The 21,351-nt window shown below is 41.9% G+C and overlaps 1 protein-coding gene across 1 annotated transcript in view; it reads right to left on the bottom strand.

Annotated features, from left to right (window-relative positions):
• Positions 1–21,351, bottom strand: part of LOC126252037 (CREB-binding protein-like) — a 164,642-nt gene that overhangs the window by 117,303 nt on the left and 25,988 nt on the right. Inside the window, exons 3-6 of the mRNA XM_049952826.1 lie at positions 19,092–19,483; positions 15,991–16,374; positions 2,643–2,859; positions 546–856 (exon numbers count right to left, since the gene is read on the bottom strand). Of these exons, the coding sequence (XP_049808783.1) occupies positions 546–856; positions 2,643–2,859; positions 15,991–16,374; positions 19,092–19,483 (1,304 nt within the window). The remainder of the gene's footprint in view (positions 1–545; positions 857–2,642; positions 2,860–15,990; positions 16,375–19,091; positions 19,484–21,351) is intronic.

The following is a 21,351-nucleotide window of genomic DNA, read 5'->3' as shown; positions in this document are numbered from 1 at the left end:
ATTAAAACAAGTCACTAAACATGTTTCTCTTCCTAAAATATTAAACACGGTTCTGAAAAGCAACATCAGATGAAACAGTGGAATTTAATATTAGGGTGCTGACACAGTAAGTCTACTTGTACAAAGGCTCAGTACAGGGCGAAGTGGTACACAGCCTTCTTTACAACATAGGTCCAACAAATATCAACTACAATAGTCAATGGCAAAAACATAAAAACTGCCACAAAACAGGCACAGAAGGTGGACAATACACACAGAAGGTGGTAACAAAAATAACAAAGAGAAAATAAGATATAGGGTGAGGCAAATTTATGTAGGGAGAGAGAAAACTGTACAACCATGCATCCTTTGTTACTTCACCATGTTCCCCAATTCCAATCTCCAATGTGGACAGAGAATGGATGACTGCTACACAAAATGCTTGTTCATTAACTTTTAAAAATTTGAGTCATATTAAATTACACTAGGCTACTGTCTATTGTGCAAAACCTTGAACAAAAAGTGGAAAAAATTAACATAGCATTTATTGAGTAGATAGTAAGTACCTGACTTCCCTGCCACGTTTCTCCATTAGAGAGACTCTCCCTTCGCTGACATTTGTGCGCGTGCAGCAGCAAAACAAGCTGTTGCTGAATGAGCTTCCTTTTTTCAGGATCAGCAGTGGAGGTCGTGGTGGGAGTGGCTGTAGCTTGACCCTGGGTAGGTGGTGCTCCCTGACTCTGGGTTGCTGTTTGCGGACCAGGCTGGCTCCCACTTGGTGCTCCAGACTGTGGCTGAGCCGGAGATGGTGCAGGAGGCTGCGCTTGAGGTGCAATGCCTCCTTCTGTTCCAGTCACTCCTACAACAGCCGGACCACCTGCAATACCATCTTATTTACACACTTCAAATTCACAACAAAGCAACATAATTTAATAACAAATTATGAACCTCAAAGGTGTGCACAGAGTAACTGTTCCAGAATCTCATTTGCAAAGCAATAGGGTAGTCTTTCAGTAGTTTAAAAGTTGAGACAATGGATATATGGAGGAATTTATCATCGGTTGGTAAAAATGAAGTATCTCAGAGAGCAAATGTTTAAATCTCAACAGATGAACTTTTTAATATAATATCAAATAGTATATCCCTAATAATCTTAACTGTATGTCTCCATGTATTGTTGTTCTAATGGGCACACACATTAAAAAACCATGCTTCCTCAACAAAAACTATTTACACAATGCATAGAATACAGCAACTGGACATTTCAGAACTGGAAATAATATCAATTGGATGACTGTAGGAAAGAACAAATAAATAAAAAATTAAATAAAATTATGTGTCTCTAGATTTTTCTGTTCCTGGGACAGATGTCTGTGTTAACATGTGTCAACCAAGTAAGAGCATAGTGTTACAGTACACGGGGAACAATGTACGTCAACAGCTGGCAGTAACTTTAAAGAGTGAAGCATATGTACACAGCTTTAAAAGTATACCAAAGGCTTTCAATGCCATTTGTTACCACAAAATTGCAACAAGCAGGTTCTTAGTATTACAATGTTCTTGCAGAATGAATTTGTCAAGAAACAGTTACCATGAAATTGCAACAAGCAGGTTCTTAGTATTACAATGTTCTTGCAGAATGAATTTGTCAAGAAACAGTTACCATGAAATGGCAGCAAAGAACATATTATGCTACAATAAAATCCACAGAAGGAAAAGTTCATACTCTCCATGAACAATATCACTGTAATTACCAGTCCCAGTGAGACTCATTATCCGAATCTTTGACAGTTAACAACAGTGTCATTTAAGTGTGAATCCGTAATGTGGGTATAACTGTCTTTTTCTTCTTTCCTACTTAGAAAATGACAAGCACATACTGAATTAGATATAGTAATGACTATTTAAATGTTTTATGTAACTGAAGCTGAAATCACAAATTCAAGAATATAATTATACCATCCCATCATAAAATGTTTATTAGGGGCCCTTTTTAGATAAGCTTAAATCCAGCAGTATTATGTCATGTGGTACTACAATTACGTGAATGGTAACATGTCGGCAGAATAATTTTAATATTTCACCTAATACACATAAGACTGAAGATATTTTCCAAAAGAGATAGTATGAGGAGTAAATAAAATCAGTGGCATAGAACAAATGAATTATTATTGGTTATCCAGGTGTCAACTAGGGCATAACTAGTTCACACTACAATAGTAACCAAAGAAAAACTATGTACTCCGCATGCAACATAAACACCAACTGTTTATCCACAGTAACAATTTGCATGAAAACATAAATTAATAATTGTTATGCTTCAGAACTGTAACATGAAATATGAAAAACCAAAACCCAGATGTTGCTGAACAACATTTCTGAATTTTCTTTTCAGCTTCATCATCATCATCATCATCATCATCATCAAGCCCCACATTTAACTATCAAATACTGCCTCTAATTATGAGACAAACTTTCTTCTAAAACACATATCAAATACTTTTCAAAGAATGTACTTATAAGGAATAAAAGTCATTAAGGTGTATAAACCATTGTGAGGTAATGTATACAAGTGCTAGCTGTCAAATTAATCAGTCCCGTTTCCCTGGACATTGTTTTATAATAACTGACACACAAAAAATTATCAGTATCTATGTGCATACCTAAAGAGCTACCTGGAGATGCCCCAAAGCGGGTACCCTGGATCGACGGCATGTTGGGGATCATAGTAGATCTTGGCTGAGGAGTAACTACTCCAACAGGTGGCGGAACACTGACAGCCTGTGGCCCTGCTGCAGCCCCACCTGGAGGAGCATATCCATAAGGGCTGCCAGCATTAAGAGCTTGACCCATCTGGCTGATTGTGGAGATATTTGGATTCTGTAATAAAAGAGTATTTTAAACTGAAATACTTGTGGCATAATTAAACAATGGAAGCTCCCAGGCTGGAATATCAACAATGTACAGAAAAGAAAGAGTGCTACTTATTGTAAAGATGACACACTGTAGACAAACACACCTACAAAACACTTAAACCATAGCTTTCAGCCACAGCCGTCATCAGAAGGCCGGAGTCAGTGGTCATGCACATGAGGTGTTCCTGCTTATGTGAAGGAATTTGTGTATGCTTTTTTCTGACAAAGGCTGTGGCCGAGAGCTAGTTGTGCCCGTCTGCAACTTAACGTGTCGACTTTACAGTAAGTAATGATCTATCTTTCCCTTACATTGTGTGTACTTACGGTTTAATATCTTATATCAAGACAAAATTACATTACAACAAATATTGTTTGGATATTAAAGTTCTACAAACTTAATGGTGCAGTAGCACCAGCATGGTCAAACACGAAAAGGGTAGTGACAACCAGGCAGCAAATTTCATCATATTGCCAACCAAGCAAATGCATCCCACATACCATGGTCTTTACAAACCCCTACCATTTTTAAACTTCAGTTCACCTTCACCTAAACATAGTCAGAACTCATGTGATTTTACAAATGGATAAATACTCAGTATTAGAACACATTTCTACAGGAGAAAATTGTTTCTAAAATAAATAAGTATGCACAGAACACTCAAAATATGGCACAATAAATGAAACACCAGGCTAAACAATGGCGCTAAAGCAGCTACTGCTCAACAGCACTGTCCACCTTCAAGATTGGCAACAAATGATGTTAGCCCGGAGTGGTCCAATTTCTTTCAATTTGGCACTAAGGAGAGAGAGGATAACATACTACTGTTATTCAGTTTGCTAATTTTGTAAGAACAGTAAATCATGGAAATTAATAATGGATGTAAGTAACAGCTATGACTCTGTTGAGAAACATAGATCTACAAGTTCACAATTGGTTCATGAACACAATATGAAAACTAATTTTAAGTTAATGGTTATTCATGACAGAGATACCACAAATAACTGCAGCAGATAAAGAACAATTTAAAGATTGCCAGCTTCACATGTCAAAAGTTTCAGGGTACCAGGGGAAGTTTTATTAAATGGAGCAGCAAGTTTTTTAGTATGTGTGAGAGAAACAAATTAAGGCTTCCTAATTTTTCAAAAAATTACCCAAATGATGCTGCTAGTGATTAAGAAGAATTGAATTTTTGAAGTGAATGTGTCGCAGAATTCAAAGCAAGCACGATATGGCACACGGCTTCTGATGGAATTAAAAACCATGGGTCAACCAGGTATGGCTGACACCAAGATGGCACAGGATGGTAGATTCCTGACAAGAAGGTGGAGGGAAAAATGCTACATGCTGGTAGTCACTTTGATCACATGACTTTTATTAGACAGGGTAGAGCACCCAAGAGTTAGCCCATAAATGGGCAAAAAGAAATTTGACGCAAAGCCGAAAAACCACCCACAGATGGGTCATGGAGAAAGAGGGGGAAGTGGGGGAAGGGCTCCCCCTCCCCCCCCCCCAACCAGATGATGGACCATTTAATAAAGCAGAGGGCCCAATAATGGCCATCAGTTCTGCAGTAAACATCCCACAAATGGCAGGCAAGAGACTGTGTTCTGTGCTAACAGAAGATGAGAAGACATATCCCATATGATCGGCTGATTTAGAGCCATTGGTGTAAGAAAATAATACCACCCAAAACTCCTGTAAGAGTGTGCATAATAAACAATGGAAATCCATCAGAGTGACGGAGGCTTTCGCACCCCACAAGAGACCCATCTGAACCCGAGGCTGAGGAACTAACAAAGAGAGAATGTTTGGGAGAGAATGTGGGGAACAGAGGGGAAGATGGAAATTGCGGCAGAGAGAAGGGAGGCACAGCCCAACTGGTAAACCCACCCAAGGGTGGGCAGCAGAAGGGTGACGTCTCAAAGCTGCGAAAAGAATACAATAGAAAGGGTGAGCAGGGAAACAGCGGATAGATATGGCATTGGAAATCAGGAGCTGAGACCAACAAACCGAAAGGGAGGACGTATCCCAGCATCACCCAGATGACTATCGACAAGGCTAGCACGAAAGGCACCGGCGACAAATGGATACCACACAATGGTGGGACCAGGTCCAAGATGAGCAGTATGGAAGGGCAGCTAAGCCATAAACTTGACAACTATAGTCCACACGTGAACTGAGGAGCAATAACTGTGATGAAGAGTCAAACGATCTGTGCCATAAGAGGTGTGAGCAAGGAAGGGAAGGACATTGAGTTTATGAAAACATCCAACCACCAAAAGATAGATATGGGGCAGCCAAATAAGATTGCTGTCAAAAAGAAGACCCAAGAAATGTGACTGGGGGACCATGGTCAGGTGTTGGGCGTTGAGGTAGAGTTCAGGATCAGGAAGGATGTACTACAGTGACAGAAATGCATCACCCATCTTTGGGGGGGGGGGGGGGGGGGGATGAAAACCATGTGGGAGCATCCATGTGGAGGCATGCTGGATGGTACCCTGGAGGTGTCACTTCACAAGGGCCACCAACTGAGAACTAGCCCAGATACAGAAATTATTGACATACAGAGCAGGAGTTACCACTGGTTCGACAGACATCACAAGTCCATTAATAGCAATATGGAAAAGAACGACACGTAACCCTTTCATGGATAAAATTCATTTTTTACAGATTTTTAAAATTAAGGTGATAATGTTTTCTTTTCAGTCCCATTATTATATTTTCACCACCAAAATATTTTTTAAGTTCTCCATTTTTTCACAACAGGAAGTGGGACACATATGTCCCATGAACCAACGCGTGATACCTTTTCTGCTGACTGACGGATTTTGTAATTTTTTTTTTAGCCATAAACTGGATTTTGTGGAGAATAAAATAACTACAAATTATACATGCATGTAATCTTTTTATTTGTGTAGAGCCAGTGTAAAAAATATTCATTACATTTCAGTTTTCATGATACATGACCAATACTCACAAAACTTTACATTCCATGAAACTTGGAAAAAAATGGTGTGGCACAAAGTGGTACACCACAAGCAGTGCAAACAACTTTTGTTCTCAGAATGAGATTTTCACTCTGCAGCGGAGTGTGCGCTGATATGAAACTTCCTGGCAGATTAAAACTGTGTGCCGGACCGAAACTCAAACTCGGGACCTTTGCCTTTCGTGGGCAAGTGCTCTACCAACTGAGCTACCCAAGCACGACTCGCGCCCCATCCCCACAGCGTTACTTCTGCCAGTATCTCGTCTCCTACCTTCCAAACTTTACAGAAGCTCTTCTGCGAACCTTGCAGAACTAGCACCCCTGCCTTGCAGTGCAGTCCCGATTTTTTCTCAGGTTAAGTACAGTCGTCCCTAGATGGCAGCACCGTGCAGAGCTGGGTAACATATATCCCGACACTCGAACTGGGACATATATGACCCACCAACCACGAAAGGGTTAATACAGAGCCCAGTGGAATGCCATTCTCCTGGGTCTGAGGAGAGCTGAGAATGGTTTCAACCCAAACTCTGAATAACCAGTGGGACAGGAACTGGCGAATTAAAATCAAGAGGGGAGCTCCACAGATCCAACTAATGGAGTAAGTAAGATGTGATGGTGCCACACCATGTCACAGGTCTTATGAAGATTGAAAAAAATTGCAACAGGATGTCAGCTCTGGGAAAAGACCTGCCACACTGCAATTTCCAATTGAAGCAGATGATTGAGCAGAGACCATCCCTCCAAAAGGCCAAACTGGTAAGGAGGCAAGAGGTCCCAAGATTCGAGAACCCAACTGAGCTGGCAAACCCCTACTTGTTCAAATGACTTGCAGGGGACTTGGGTTAGGCTGATTGGCTGAAACTATCCTTACCAGACCTAAGGACAGGAACCACAATACTGTTCCTCAACTGAAAGGGGAAAAATGCTTAGAAGCCAAATACACTTGTACATCCACAGGAGCTATTGTCATGGAGGCCTGAGGTGTTTAAGCAATTGGTTACGGATGGACTCAAGGCCAGGGGCTGAATTATGGGAACAGGAAAGGGACAGAAGTAGCCCCCACTCAGTAAAAGATTCACCGTACGATTCCACCTGACAAGAGGCAAAAGGTAAGTGGAAAGCTTCAGCTTGCTGTTTCCAGAGGAGGACGGCGGCTGGATAGGAGGTTGACATTGATGCCATTACAAAATGTGTCACCAGGTGTACCACGAGAACCGATGGATAAATACAAAGGCCACCCAAAAGGACACTGCCTGGCATGGATGACTGCAGTTTGCAAACTTGTAGGGTGTGGAGCATAGCCCACACCCGTGAAGAAGAGACAGAAGAACCTAGGGAGGAGACAAGTGTTCCCAACACACCCACTTGCATGAAGAAATTTAAAAATAATAAGAGCAGCGGAGGACTAGCACCATCTAAAGCACTGCAAGGCCCGACAGCAATCACAGAGGCAACTGTAATGGCCGTGCTCTATCACAGTGACAAATGGGGCCCGTCGAGCAGTGAATGGCAATGTCAGTGCAAATAATTGTACTGGACACATCACAGATTATTTCATCAATACAACCTGGCAAAGAGGAGGTAAAAAGAACCTGGGAGGTATGTAGACGCCAATCTGCACAATCCTTGGAGATATATAGAAACCAATCTGCACAATGAAAAGATCAGTGGGGTAACCTGGCCATTGGGAAGTGAACAAGAGAATCAATGGGATCACTATTACAGATGTCACCATGTGGCAATCACTGTAATGAAAGAAGAAGGGGAGGGGAAATGAGCCAAAGAGCAATGGCAGAGAAACTGCTATAAGTGACACTAAAACAGCTAGGGGAACTATTATTAAGAAACATTATTATTAAGACTAGACAAAAAAGCACTGTCCTGCAAGGGATGATGGGCATTAAAATCCCCAAGGCTGAGGAAGGAAGAGGGAGCTGCTGAAGGAGGGCAGTTAGGACAATAGGCACGGATGCTCTTCAGGAGGGAGACACGAGACTGCAAACTGTGACTGCAGTGCCCAAGTGTACCCAGACAGCAAGCACTTCGAACACAGTATGAAGAGCGATCCATGTACTAACAACATCCGTATGGGCCAATGTGCAAACACCACCGGAAAATCTCAAAGGGCCAAGCTAGTTACAACAGAAAGCATGGAACTGGGATGGTGAGTGAGCATCAGTAAATGAGATTCCTCGAGAACTACACAAGCTGCAGAGTAAAAGGAAATTAGGGATTGCAACTCTGAAAAATGACAGTAATAGCCTTTACAATTCCACTGAATATGCACGAATGCGGATCCAAACTGGAGGCAAATAGGCTGAAGCCATTCACACCTCCAGGTTACCATCCACCACCAACAAGGACACTGTGTCTTCCATAAACAAAACACCACACTCAGGTTGTGAGGGGGGGAGTCGGTACCTCTGATGGCACCAGAGGGGCCTTGTCCCGGGATTTATGTTTCTATTTACTTGTTGTTCTGTTTCTTCTTCTTAGATCGAGGAATGCAGGGCACGGAGAGAGAACAGGCTTCAGCGAGGTCTGCAACTGAGAGTGAGCGAGCAACACCTTGGGGCGCATGGACTGTGGGACCTGCAGGCGACTTGTGGGAGCAGGCCTTTGGTCTGCAAGACACCTGTGTGTGTGTGTGTGTGTGTGTGTGTGTGTGTGTGTGTGTGAGGGGGGGGGGGTGCCCCATCATTGATAGGCACCAAAGAAGGGGGGGGCTTCTCTGGCCAGGTAGGGGGAGCAGCACTTGGAGGGGAGAGCGTGGGAACTGAAAAGGAAGGGGGTTGGAGAATGGGGCAGGACTAGGGTAAGGATGAAGGAGGAGGTTAGATGTCACTGGCACAAGGTAAAGACAGTCTTATTTTTGACATGCCTCAGTGTAGCATAAATCATCAAGGGACTTATACTCTTGTATCTTCCTTTTCCTTCTTATAAATTAGGCAATCCGGAGAGCACAAAGAGTGATGGTCATGACAATTAACACACGGGTGATGGAACGCAGAAGCTCCCCTCATGGACTGGGCATCCACATTCACTGCATAGGGATACCCATACAACAGGAAGAAGTGCCAGAAACATAAACACAAAAACGATATCATGGATGGTGAGCTGTCTGGCTTCACATCACAACGATAAATCATAACCTTGACCTCCTTCAGGACAGCACCTCCCTCAAACACTAGAATAAACCAGTATCAATGTGACTGTCCTTCACCCTTTCTGATCATGCCAAACAAAATGAAAACCCCATCGCTCCAGATTGGCTCGGAGTTCCTCATCAGTTTGAAGAATGAAGTCCCTACGAAAAATGACACTCTTCACCATTTCATAGACTGGTGAGGAGTAATGGGAACCCAGACGTCATCAAGACGGCACAGACATAAAGAGCTGGAGATTGGACAGCAGAAGTAGTTTAGGTCAACAGCAAACCAGACTGCATCTTAATGAGTGACTCTCCTTTAGCAAACTTATCTTTGACAGTTTCCACAGAAAATAACAGTTTAGTGGCAGTCAAAGTGTTATGGCAGTCCTGGTTCTGAATACATAGCAGGGAAAGGGTTTCACTTCAAGCCCGTGAGCCTGGCATTCCTCCCAGGGTAAGCCAGAGATGGGAAGGTTGCAGGGTCATAAGAAGTAGCACTGAAAGATCCATTGCCAAACAGGACCAATGCATTTCATACACAATGTGTCCACACTGACACCACTCACTCTGATCAGGGGCCTTTCCCATGGATGCCATCCAGCCACAGCAAGAGCCGTATGGCAAGGCAGCCACTGCCAGGAGTTTTGATGCTCCAGAATGACAAGCAACCTCTCCTAGATACACATCAGGAGGCAACAGCTCAGTTATTAGGTGTGTGATCCCTGTGCTGTCAATGGACTCAACCAAAAGGGCAAATAATGACTCCACCTCAGAGACTTGCTAGCTTTCTCGCTACATAGAATTGAAGGACAAAGGAAGAAAGATTGGGTTTAACATCTTGTCTACATCGAGGTCACAGAGAAGGCACACAAGTTCGGATTGCGTCAAGGAATGGGAAGGAAATTGGCGGTGCCTTTTCAAAAGAACCATCCCAGCCTTTGCCTGGAGAAATTTAGGAAAGTCACTGAAAGCCTGAATCTGGATACCAGACACAGGTTTGAACTGTCATCGTCCGAATGTGAATCCAGAGTACTAACCACTGAGCCATATCCTTGGGGTGTTGCAGGACAATGGCATCGAGGAAAACATGAAAAAGGCAGAAAGGCCACATGCCGAAGATATTATGTAACGTGTTCTTTCCCAGTTGGCTCAAACCACGGAGAAAAAAATTTAGGTGAGGTAGAACCCCAATGGGGGACCAAAAACAACAAATTGGAAAGTTGACAAAGAAAAATCAAGATGAACAAAAACTGGAAGAAATACAAGAAACCAGTTGGATAGCCAGGTTGACATAAGTAACAACACTAAGATAGTGGAAGGGCAGGGCAGAGGGGAAGAAGTGAGGGGAGGGAGGGAGGGAGGATCACTGGGAAGGAAATGCAATGCGAGAAGGAAGAAAGGGCTGGACTAACTCAGTGCCCCATGTGCACCACGCATGAACTCTCAAAAGAGCCATGAGTCGTGGTGGTGGGGATTTGCAATGAATGGTATGTAGATAAGGTATTGAACTTCTATTTAAAATTGAGAACAGAAGAATTTCTCATTTCATTCACGAGTCATTGGGTTGCATGTGATGAGCCAATTCACATCCTTGCGAATCATGAATCACGTGGTCATAACAACTGTCATATGTAAAAAATGATTCAAGACGTCAAAATGAGGTTTTTTTTATTTTTTATTTTGTTTATAGATAGTATGCAATAAGGTACATATGTGGTACAATAAATACTTGAAACCTTTTTATTCACCGAGAAATGGAAGTAACCCATCCACAGCAATGTGGTCAGCAGCTCAGAATGCATTCAGATGTCCACGGCACTGTAGGAAAACCCAAACTATGTGGGTATACACGTCCACAACATGTGGAGAATGGTGCAGAAGACGTAAAAGGGTGAGTAGCAAAATGATGTTGCGAAATGTGTTCTTAAATGTTAAAAAATGTGGAGATTCAAAGTTCAAATATTCTTAGCTATCAACCAAACTGATTTAAAATTTTTTTCAATTTATCCATCTATAATTGACAAAACTGAGAAAATTCTGGTCCTATGTAAAACCGCTAAATGGGTCTTTCATACAGTCGCTCATCGCCAAGTCAGGTGTTAGCTGAAGAGAGCAAAAAATGAAAGCTGAAGTTTTAAATTTCGAGTTTAAGAAATCATTCACACAGGAGAATCATACAAACATATCATTGTTTGACCGTTGAAGTGACTCCCTTATGGACAACATAATAATAAGCATGCCTGGGCATAAAGAAATAACTGGAAAAGTTGAAAACAAGTAAGTTGCCAGGTCTGGATGGAATCCCAGCTCGGTTCTACAAAGAGTACTCTACAGCATTGATACCTTACATTGCTTGCATTTATCATGAAATCTCTCGCCCAGCGCTAGGTCCCAAGCGACTGGAAAAATAGCAATGGATTCCTATATATAAGAAGGTTTAAGAATGGATCCACAAAATTACAGATCAATATCCCTAACATCAGTCTGCTGCAGAATCATCCTCAGCTCAAATAGAAAAAATTTTATTGAGACCAAAGGCTGATCTCCAGGAATCAGCACGGTTTTAGAAAGCATCGTTCTGCAAAACTCAGCTTACCCTTTTCTCCTATCATATTGTGAACTATGGACGAAGGGCAGCAGGCAGATTCCATACTTCTAGATTTCCAGAAAGCATTTGACATGGTGCCCACTGCAGACTGTTAACACAGGTACAAGTGCATGGAATAAGTTCCCGGATATATGAGTGGCTCAAGACTTCTTAAGTAACAGAACCCATTGTGTAGTCCTCAACGGTGAGCATTAATCAGATACAAGGGCATCTTCAAGCTCTCCTGAAGAACTCCATGGAAGTGTGATAGGATTACTGTTATTCTCTATGTACATAAATGATCTGGCAGACAGGGTAGGCAGAAAAATTTGCGGTTGTCTGCTGATGATGCTGTGGTGTACGGCAAGGTGTCCAAGTTAGACTGTAAGAGGATACAAGACGATTTACACAAAATTTATAGTTGGTGTGATGAATGGCAGCTAGCTCTAAATGTAGAAAACTGCAAGTTATATAGATGAGTATGAAAAACAAACCCGTACTGTTTGCATACAGAATTAGTAGTGTCCTGCTTAATAGTCATGTATTTTAAATATCTAGGTGTTAAGTTTGGAAGCAAAATTGGAACAGGCATATGATGATTGCAGTATGGAAGGTGAATGGTCAACTTTGGTTTATTGGGAGAAGTTAGGGAAAGTATGGTTCATCCGTAAGGAGACCACATGCAGGATGCTAGTTCAACCTGTTCTAGAGTATTGCTCAAATGTTTAGGATCTGCACAAGGTTGGATTAAAGGAAGACAACGAACCATTTAGAGGCGGGCTGGTAGATTTGTTACCGGTAGGTTCAAACAACACCGAAGTGTCATTGAGACACTTCAGGAACTCAAATGGGACTCCCTGGAGAGAAGGCAATATTCTGTCCGAGGGAAACTACTGACAAAATTTAGAGAACTGGCATGTAAAGCTAACTGCAGAACAATTCTGCTGCCACCAACACACATTTTGTGTAAGGAGCACAAAGGTAAGAGAAATTAAGGCTCAAACGGACGCTTATGGACGGGTGTTTTTCCCTCCCTTCGTCTGCACGTGGAACAACAAAGGAAATGACTTATAGTGGTACAAGCACCGTATGGTGGCTTGCAGAGTATATATGAAGATGTAGATGTAGAAGCAAATAAGTACAATGAGTTTCACGAAAGTTCACAGTACTAAGTTTTCAAAGTTGTGTCTTGATGTTGGGCTGTTATAGATTCATAGGCAACATTTCCCCTGTCATGAACAACAGACCGTAATCTCGTAGAATCGGGTGTACGGCCGGTGGTCCACGTCTTCCCAACACGATATTTTGACGTCGTAACTCGGCGTCTTCATCAGGGAACAATGAAGATGCCGAGTTACGACATCGGAATATCGTGTTGGGAAGACACGGACCACTGGCAGTACACCCGATTCTGCGAGATGACAACAAATCACCGGGATAGTCTTAAAAATTATAACAGACTGTAATGTTGCCCTCTTCAAAGGGCACAAATGTTTCCCCAATTTGTTCTCCACTTCTCAACAAACCTTTCCTTCTTGTCCTTTTCTATAATAATTATAATCTCGTTTAGCTACCTTCTTTTGATTTTTTGGTCTCTTCTTCTTCTTTTTCCTCACCAAGGTTCCGCAAGCTCTCACATTTCTTAATTTTTGCTGCCTTTCTATAACAGCAGCAATAATGTTCTAGACCTGTTGAGCCAAGGTTACAACAATGAAGAATACTCAATAAATCCAACCAAGGCTCCATTTTGCCGTATTTATTATAAAGTGAACGCTGGTAACACATGTTGCGTACAATCATAGATGTTAATATGGCAGAACAGCAGATTTGTGTAGCCAATGATTTAAGAATTTTAATCATGTTGGGCACCACAGCTGATACTAATATTAATAATTAATGAAAACCACCTCCAGCTGTATTATTACACATTCACTGTGTTACAACTATCAGTCGTCAGAATGTTTATGATTAGTGGCGGCACAATAACCAGCCGCTATGGGATGTCCAGTATTGCTGGGTTTCAGCCCTCACTGACCAACACCTCCAACCAATTACTCGTGTTCTAGCCTCCCATGTTAAAGACGTCAATCACTTCCTTCACGGACTTTTCACCATACCCACGCCTTTACCTCCAGGATCCCTACTTGTTGCTGTTGACACCACCTTCCTTTACACCAACATCCCTTATGCCCACTATCTTACCACTACTGAACACTAGCTTTCCCAGTGACCTTCAGACTTCAAACCCACTGTCTCATTCCTCATACACCTTAATAACTTTGTCCTAACCCACAACTACTCGTCCTTTGAAGGGAAGATATAAAAAAATTTGTGGCACAGCCATGGGCACCTGCATGGCATCCTCCTATGCCAACCTTTTTATGGGCTTTCTAGAGAAAACATTCCTAGCCTCCCAAGATGCCAAACACCCAGTCTGGTTCAGGTTCAATGATGATATCTTCATGATCTGGACTATCTTCGTTCCTTCACAACCTCAACACCTTCTCTCTCTTTCACTTCACATGGTCCTTCTCAATCCAGTGTGCCACCTTCCTAGATGCTGACCACCTACTCTCTAATGATTGCATCTGCACCTCTGTCTGCATTAAAACCACCAACCACCAACAATTATCTGGATACCGACCTTTCAAACAAAAAAAATCACTCCCATCCCCATACCTGCTGTGACAAGAACTCCCTTGCTCAGTATGCTGACGGCCTCGCCAACACCTTCAGAAACAGACACTATCCCTCGACCTAGTCTGTAAAGAAATCTCCCATGCCATTTCCCCCTCACACCCACAAGTCTCCCTCCACCCCCAAGAACCAGCCACAAAGCAGTGTACTCTTTGCCACCAAGTACCACCCAAAATAGGAACAACTAAACCAAATTCTTCACCTGGGCTTTGATTAGTTATCATCACGATCTGAAATGAGGGACAGCCTACCCAAAATACTTCCCAACCCTCCTAAAGGGGTGTTCCATTGCCCACCCAATCTCCACAATATCCTAGTTCATCCCTAAGCCACTCCCAATCCCAACCCTTGGCACCAGGATCATTTACCTGTGGAAGATCCAGGTGTGAGACCTGCCCTATCCACCCACCCACAAAGCACTTCCTGTCACAGGCTTATTCTACCCCATCAGAAGCCAGGCCACCTGTGAAAGCAGTGATGTCATTTACCAGCTCTTCTGCAATCATTGCACAGAGTTTTATAATGGTATGTTACCAACCAGCTGGTCATCAGGCTGAACGGGCACAGCCAATCTGTGGCCAAGAGCAAAGTAGACTACTCTGTGGCACAACGTGCAGCTGAATGTAACATTTCTTATTTCAATAGTTGCTTCACTTCCCAAGCCCTCTGGATCCTCCCCTCCACCAGCTTTGCTGAATTGTAGAGATAGGCTTATCTGTACAACGCATTCTCTACTCCCATAATTATCCTGGCCATATGGTAACATACTGTTCCAGCACCCTCCATCCAACAGTTTCCACCCCCTCTATCCCATCACCTCCTCCAATTCTCGTCTCCCACCCTCTACCAATGCACCCACCCATCTTTTCCCAGTCCGCTCCTTCTTCACTTCATTTTCCCCACCTGGATGCTCCATTATATCCTAACACTGCACCTGTTGGCACTCCAGGCCCTGCACACTCCACCAGACAGTGTTCGTCTCTCTCCCCAACCATACAATACTATCCCTTCCGCTCCTCTGCCTTAGCCCCTCCAGACTGCTGCTTGAAACCTACATGGTAGTTTCATTCTGGCCCGAGATACTGGAGTTGGCAGTCATCTTATTCCCACAAGGAATTTCCATTGTTTGAAATCATCACATTGGTTATATGAACCTCCCTTCACTTTCTCCTTTCGTTGTATACAGGTATTTCTATAATTGATATATATAGCACTTTTGACTATCTGTGTTGAAATATTATTAATGATTGTGTCTCAAGCACAGAATCTAGTTTGTGGTGACCGATTGATCTGTAATGTAGAAACGAAAACATCAATGTGCAGCAAAAGCAAACGCTGTTCATTGGCTATCCTCCCACTAGCTGCCTTCAACCTGACATGGAGACATGTTGCCAACATCTGGTATATAACATGGAAGAAATAAGTGCAGCAAGGTGACAATCCTTCACAACATTGAGTCTTCCTTTTGGTCATGTTAAAAATGACTTCATCAAAACATTGAGCAGAAAATTGGATTTTTCAACCATTTTGTTACCACCTCCCTATCATTTCACTCAGTCCTTGCAATACAGCACAAACCATTTTAAAACTTCTGGGTCAATAACACACTCAGCAACAAATTAAATCAGACAAAACAATCAATTTTTATTTGTCAATGACTTGCAAAATGCTCACCTGCATCCGTGGTCCACCTATTCCAACTGTGTGCACCTGGTGTGGTGATTGTCCCCTTGCAACAAGATGGCTTTGTTGTTGCTGCTGCTGTTGCTGTGGTTGTTGTTGTAAGCCTACAGTTCTTGACACAACGAGTGGCCCATTCTGGACAGGATTATGAACAGCACTTGTCATTATCATGCCACCTCCACTATTCATTCCCATGCTGATCCCTGTCATTGTTTGTGTTGAAGCTATGCTGGAGGGCAAACTGCTCAAGCTAACTACTAATGAGTTTACACCCTTGCTCACAGATACATTTGGTGCAGACTGTAAACTGGGGCTCTTACTGCCAAGTGCTCCAGCAGTGAGCCCCATGGAGTTGACCACCAGTCCTTTGTTTCCCTGAAAGCACAAAATATTTTTTCAGATACTGATACACAGAAACATAGTAACAATGTTTAAGTATGCTGATAATGAATTTCCTCCAATGGCTGCCTTAAAAGAGCTTGTCTTCTATAATGACCAACAACTGACATAACAAACACGACAAAACTTGACAAACACACGGCACAAAATTCAATTAAGTTAGAGAAATATTTGGTTACATTGAAAAGAGAAATATTTAGTTACATTGCAACACTTCAAAAGATATAAATGACTCCTTCCTCACAAACAGATGAAATCTTATGACCCTCTGTAACTTCATAGTGCCAAACAATTCCTATAATCACAATTGCCTGCATTGCTGATTTTGTTCTATACATCCACCTACCCTAATGCCCCTTCTTACAACATTTTCAACTTTCACTGAAGTAACTGCTATCTATGTAACAACCCACACTTTTTACCAACTAATATGCAAATATATTATAACCTTTCGTGCAGTCTTGTACTGCTGTGTTTGTATGAAAATATAGTTTTGATAGCTTTTCTGTTCAATCCACAAGTAACTCGATCTCTACAAAGAATAGCGTTTGGAGGAGAAAGTTGGGGATACATTTCATGAAAAGATCTCGCTGCATTGAAAAAATCATTTGTTTTAATGATTACCACCCCAACTCACTTATCATATCCACAACGTACTCTCCCCTATTTCGTGACAATTAGAAAATGAGCTGCTGTTATGTGAACTTTTCAATGTCCTCTGTAAATCCTCTCTGGCAAGGAACCCATATATGAACCAATACTCCAGATGAGGAGGATGCTAAGTTCACCCAACCTGGATTTGATGTGACGTCATTATGGCGTGTATACGCTTTAGTCGATTAACACACCTATCGACTTTTACGAACGTTCGAGATTCTAAACTGTCGTCAGCTAGTGGTTTGTTTTGACACGTGCGATTCTGAAAACAGCACAGTGTGGCAGTGTATATGTATTTCGCCAAAATAAAAGAGCTGGATATTAATAGAAATATTCCTGACCGTGGCCTTGAAAACACCACATAAAAAAGTGAAGTCTTCTTATGTCCCGACCAGATTAGATTGTGTGATTGTTGTATTGAATGCTTACGCCGAAAATAATATTTATTTATTATCAACATTTTAGTATGGTTTCATACAATTGGTCTTGTCAGTACATATTAGATTGTAGAAGCATACTCTTGCTGACTTTTTTTTCTTAATTTATATAGCTGAAAGAGAACTCGTGCAAGTTTGTTAGCTAAGTAATTTATATGTCCATCCCAAGATAGTCTTTTATCAATCGTAATTCCAAGCAATTTTACACACTGACCGCAGAGACAGATACCTTAATGTCCAGTAATGACTGATGTGTAGAATGATTGAATTTCGAACTTAAAAAGAAAAATATGACGCATTGTTGAAGAAAAATCGTCGACCGGAGATGAAATATGAGGGGAAGTGGATTTCTCAATGTAATCTTAACCAAAGGTTAGTGTCTAGTACTGATTGACGTATGAAATGATTGAATGCAGTGTCAAAGCATTCCATGGTGGTATGATAGTGTCAAAGCATTCCATGGTGGTAAGCTTTTCTCTCATTAGTCTCTCGAATGCTGAACACATAATTAGAGACGAGCAAACGAAAAACAACGCACAGGACACAAACACAGTACAATACACGATTTAAACGCAAGGAACGCAAAACACATTTAAACGAATGGCGCAGAGCACAGCGCTACCGTCACAATCTCTCGAAAGTTCACAAAAGTCGAATAGTCGATATACGGTTTCTATAGTTTTCGATGTAACGTGTATACGTCATAATGACGTCACATCGTATCCAAGTCCGGTGAACTTAGCATCCTCCTCCAGATGAGGTAGAGCATGTACAATGTAGGCGGCTTTGTTAGTGGATTTCTGCCTTACCCGCATTTTCTGTGATGGTTTAAATCTCACATACTATTGAATTTAGTCTAAATAATCAGTGTGTCATGAATTATGCTGCCTCAAGACATATATAGGGTTCCTCACATTAATACTTGTCTTATTATGCTCAAATGTCAATGTAAGATTATATCTCTTAAAAAGTAGAGTGACAGAATTTTCAATTGTTTAAATTGAGTCAGTAACTATTTGAAATACTGAAAATCAAATTTATGTTGCTCCAGGAATCTGCTATATAGGTCACCTGCAACTGGAAATGTGCACTTTTTTGGCCATTAAATAAGACAGATGCAAGTCAACAAAGGAACGTCCACTGAATAAATTCTTTTATCGTGTGCATTTCATCCTGCAGACTCAAGCACACCAATTGTGGGTTAATGTAAAGCCCATACGGCAATTGTTTGGATACTTTGCACTTAGTGACACTACTGAGCTCTGACTTCCTTGAAGATTGCAAATCCTTTTTATCAGTGATACACAAGAAGGCATCAGCAGACTGAGTGTGTGTCGTCACAATAAAACAGTGTTTTCCCCTTCCCTTTTCAATATATTTAAAGCTGATGAATTAACAATCCGCAAGAGACCACTTTACCAACTTTCCTCACAAATGCAATAAGCAAATGACAATTCTAGAAACCTTATCAATGTAGCACACATCTTGTCCATTTACAAAACAGTAACAAGACTAAAATGGAACACACATTACTAACAATGGATGATTTCACTGTAATAAAATTTTGTATAACAACATATAAGAAAAACCATTATGTACCTGCTGCTGTTGTTGCTGCTGCAGAAGGTGATGCTGCTGCTGTTGCTGCTGCACTAGTTGCTGCTGCTGCTGCTGCTGAGACTGCTGTGACTGTTGCTGTTGTGGTTGTTGAGTTTGTTGCGGTGGTTGTTGCTGTTGCTGTGTCTGTTGTTGCTGTTGCTGCTGTGCTGCTACATGTTGACGAGCCCCTTCAGCTGCGGTCCCAGCACCTTGTTGAGACTGTTCAACAGTCCCATTCTGGAGTGCTGTGCCTGGTTGACCTCCAGAACCTGGCCCTGGACCTGGTGGAGGCTGCTTAGCACTTTCCATAGATGTACTCCATGAGCCAGTTGACAGGAGATCATCCGGAAGATCATTCTCCAAGGCAAACATTGTAGTGTTTGTAAACAAGTCTGCGATAGAAAAAAAGCCTATCTGAAATACAACACTCAAAATATATTGGTGATGTTTCATTTCGATAACTTTATAGTGGCCAATAGCATTGTTTAAAATTATCCATCAATTCATTTATCTATTTTTTTGCAAGGGAAAAAAAATTAAAGTACAATGTACTGAACAATACCAGAAACTCCAATATTACAATAGAAGCTAGCTATCATCATCATCATCATCATCACTACCACCACCAAATTTTTAGCAACTTATGGGTATTTATGAAGACTAGCTATTCAGAACAAATGGAGGTTTTCATACCAAAGTGAAATAATCATGCCATGAAATGAGATCCCTTCTATGCGACTTTTACCTGCCATACCTAAAACAGCTTTTTGTCTCCCAACCGCCAACCCCCCCCCCCTTTTTCCACATTTCTGTAAACAGAGGGTATATACAGGCTGCCAACACACAACATCCTGTTGCAAAGTATAGCATGACAGCTGTGACCTCGGTGCCTGTTTCACCTCATGAACCATTTGGCTTCTATATCTTTTACTCTTCAACCTGCCTATTCCCCTTCCACACCTGTTAACCAAGTATAACACACTTAGCTTTCCACTCTGACTCCTGCATGACTTTTTCCTCTTCCTTCAGTGATCTCTGTCTTGCATAATGTCCTATCTTCCACCTTCAAACTCTCAGGTTTCAAATCTTGTACAATGCAGGCACCAATAATCAATCTTTCCTTCACATCCCATCCAGTAAGTTTCCCCTGACCTGGGTTTCTCTTTCTGTAACTCTCCCCATTTCCTAAACCTTAACAGTCTTCTCCTTTATCCCTCTTTCTTTCCTTTTGAACCTTCTGCCAGATGGAAACACTGGCTCTGAAGGCTTCCACATTTCCCTATCCTTTCTGCATCTACATCTACATCCATACTCCGCAAGCCACCTGATGGTGTGTGGCGGAGGGTACCCTGAGTACCTCTATCGGTTCTCCCTTTTATTCCAGACTCGTATTGTTCGTGGAAAGAAGGATTGTCGGTATGCTTCTGTGTGGGCTCTAATCTCTCTGATTTTATCCTCATGGTCTCTTCGCGAGATATACGTAGGAGGGAGCAATATACTGCTTGACTCCTCGGTGAAGGTATGTTCTCAAAACTTTTAACAAAAGCCCGTACCGAGCTACTGAGCGTCTCTCCTGCAGAGTCTTCCACTGGAGTTAATCTATCATCTCCGTAACGCTTTCGCGATTAATAAATGATCCTGTAACGAAGCGCACTGCTCTCTGTTGGATCTTCTCTATCTCTTCTATCAACCCTATCTGGTACGGATTCCACACTGCTGAGTAGTATTCAAGCAGTGGGCGAACAAGCGTACTGTAACCTACTTCCTTTGTTTTCAGATTGCATTTCCTTAGGATTCTTCCAATGAATCTCAGTCTGGCATCTGCTTTACCGACAATCAACTTTATATGATCATTCCATTTTAAATCACTCCTAATGCGTACTCCCAGATAATTTATGGAATTAACTGCTTCCAGTTGTTGACCTACTATTTTGTAACACATTACACTTGTCTACATTGAGATTAAATTGCCATTCCCTGCACCATGCGTCAATTCACTGCAGATCCTCCTGCATTTCAGTACAATTTTCCATTGTTACAACCTCTCGATACACCACAGCATCATCTGCAAAAAGCCTCAGTGAACTTCCGATGTCATCCACAAGGTCATTTATGTATATTGTGAATAGCAACGGTCCTATGACACTCCCCTGCGGCACACCTGAAATCACTCTTACTTCGGAAGACTTCTCTCCACTGAGAATGACATGCTGCGTTCTGTTATCTAGGAACTCTTCAATCCAATCACACAATTGGTCTG

This window comes from Schistocerca nitens, chromosome 4 (genome assembly GCF_023898315.1).
Source record: "Schistocerca nitens isolate TAMUIC-IGC-003100 chromosome 4, iqSchNite1.1, whole genome shotgun sequence".
Classification (NCBI taxonomy): Eukaryota; Metazoa; Arthropoda; class Insecta; order Orthoptera; family Acrididae; genus Schistocerca; species Schistocerca nitens.
Note: the sequence above shows the minus strand (reverse complement) of the source record. Positions and strands in the feature narration are given on the sequence as shown.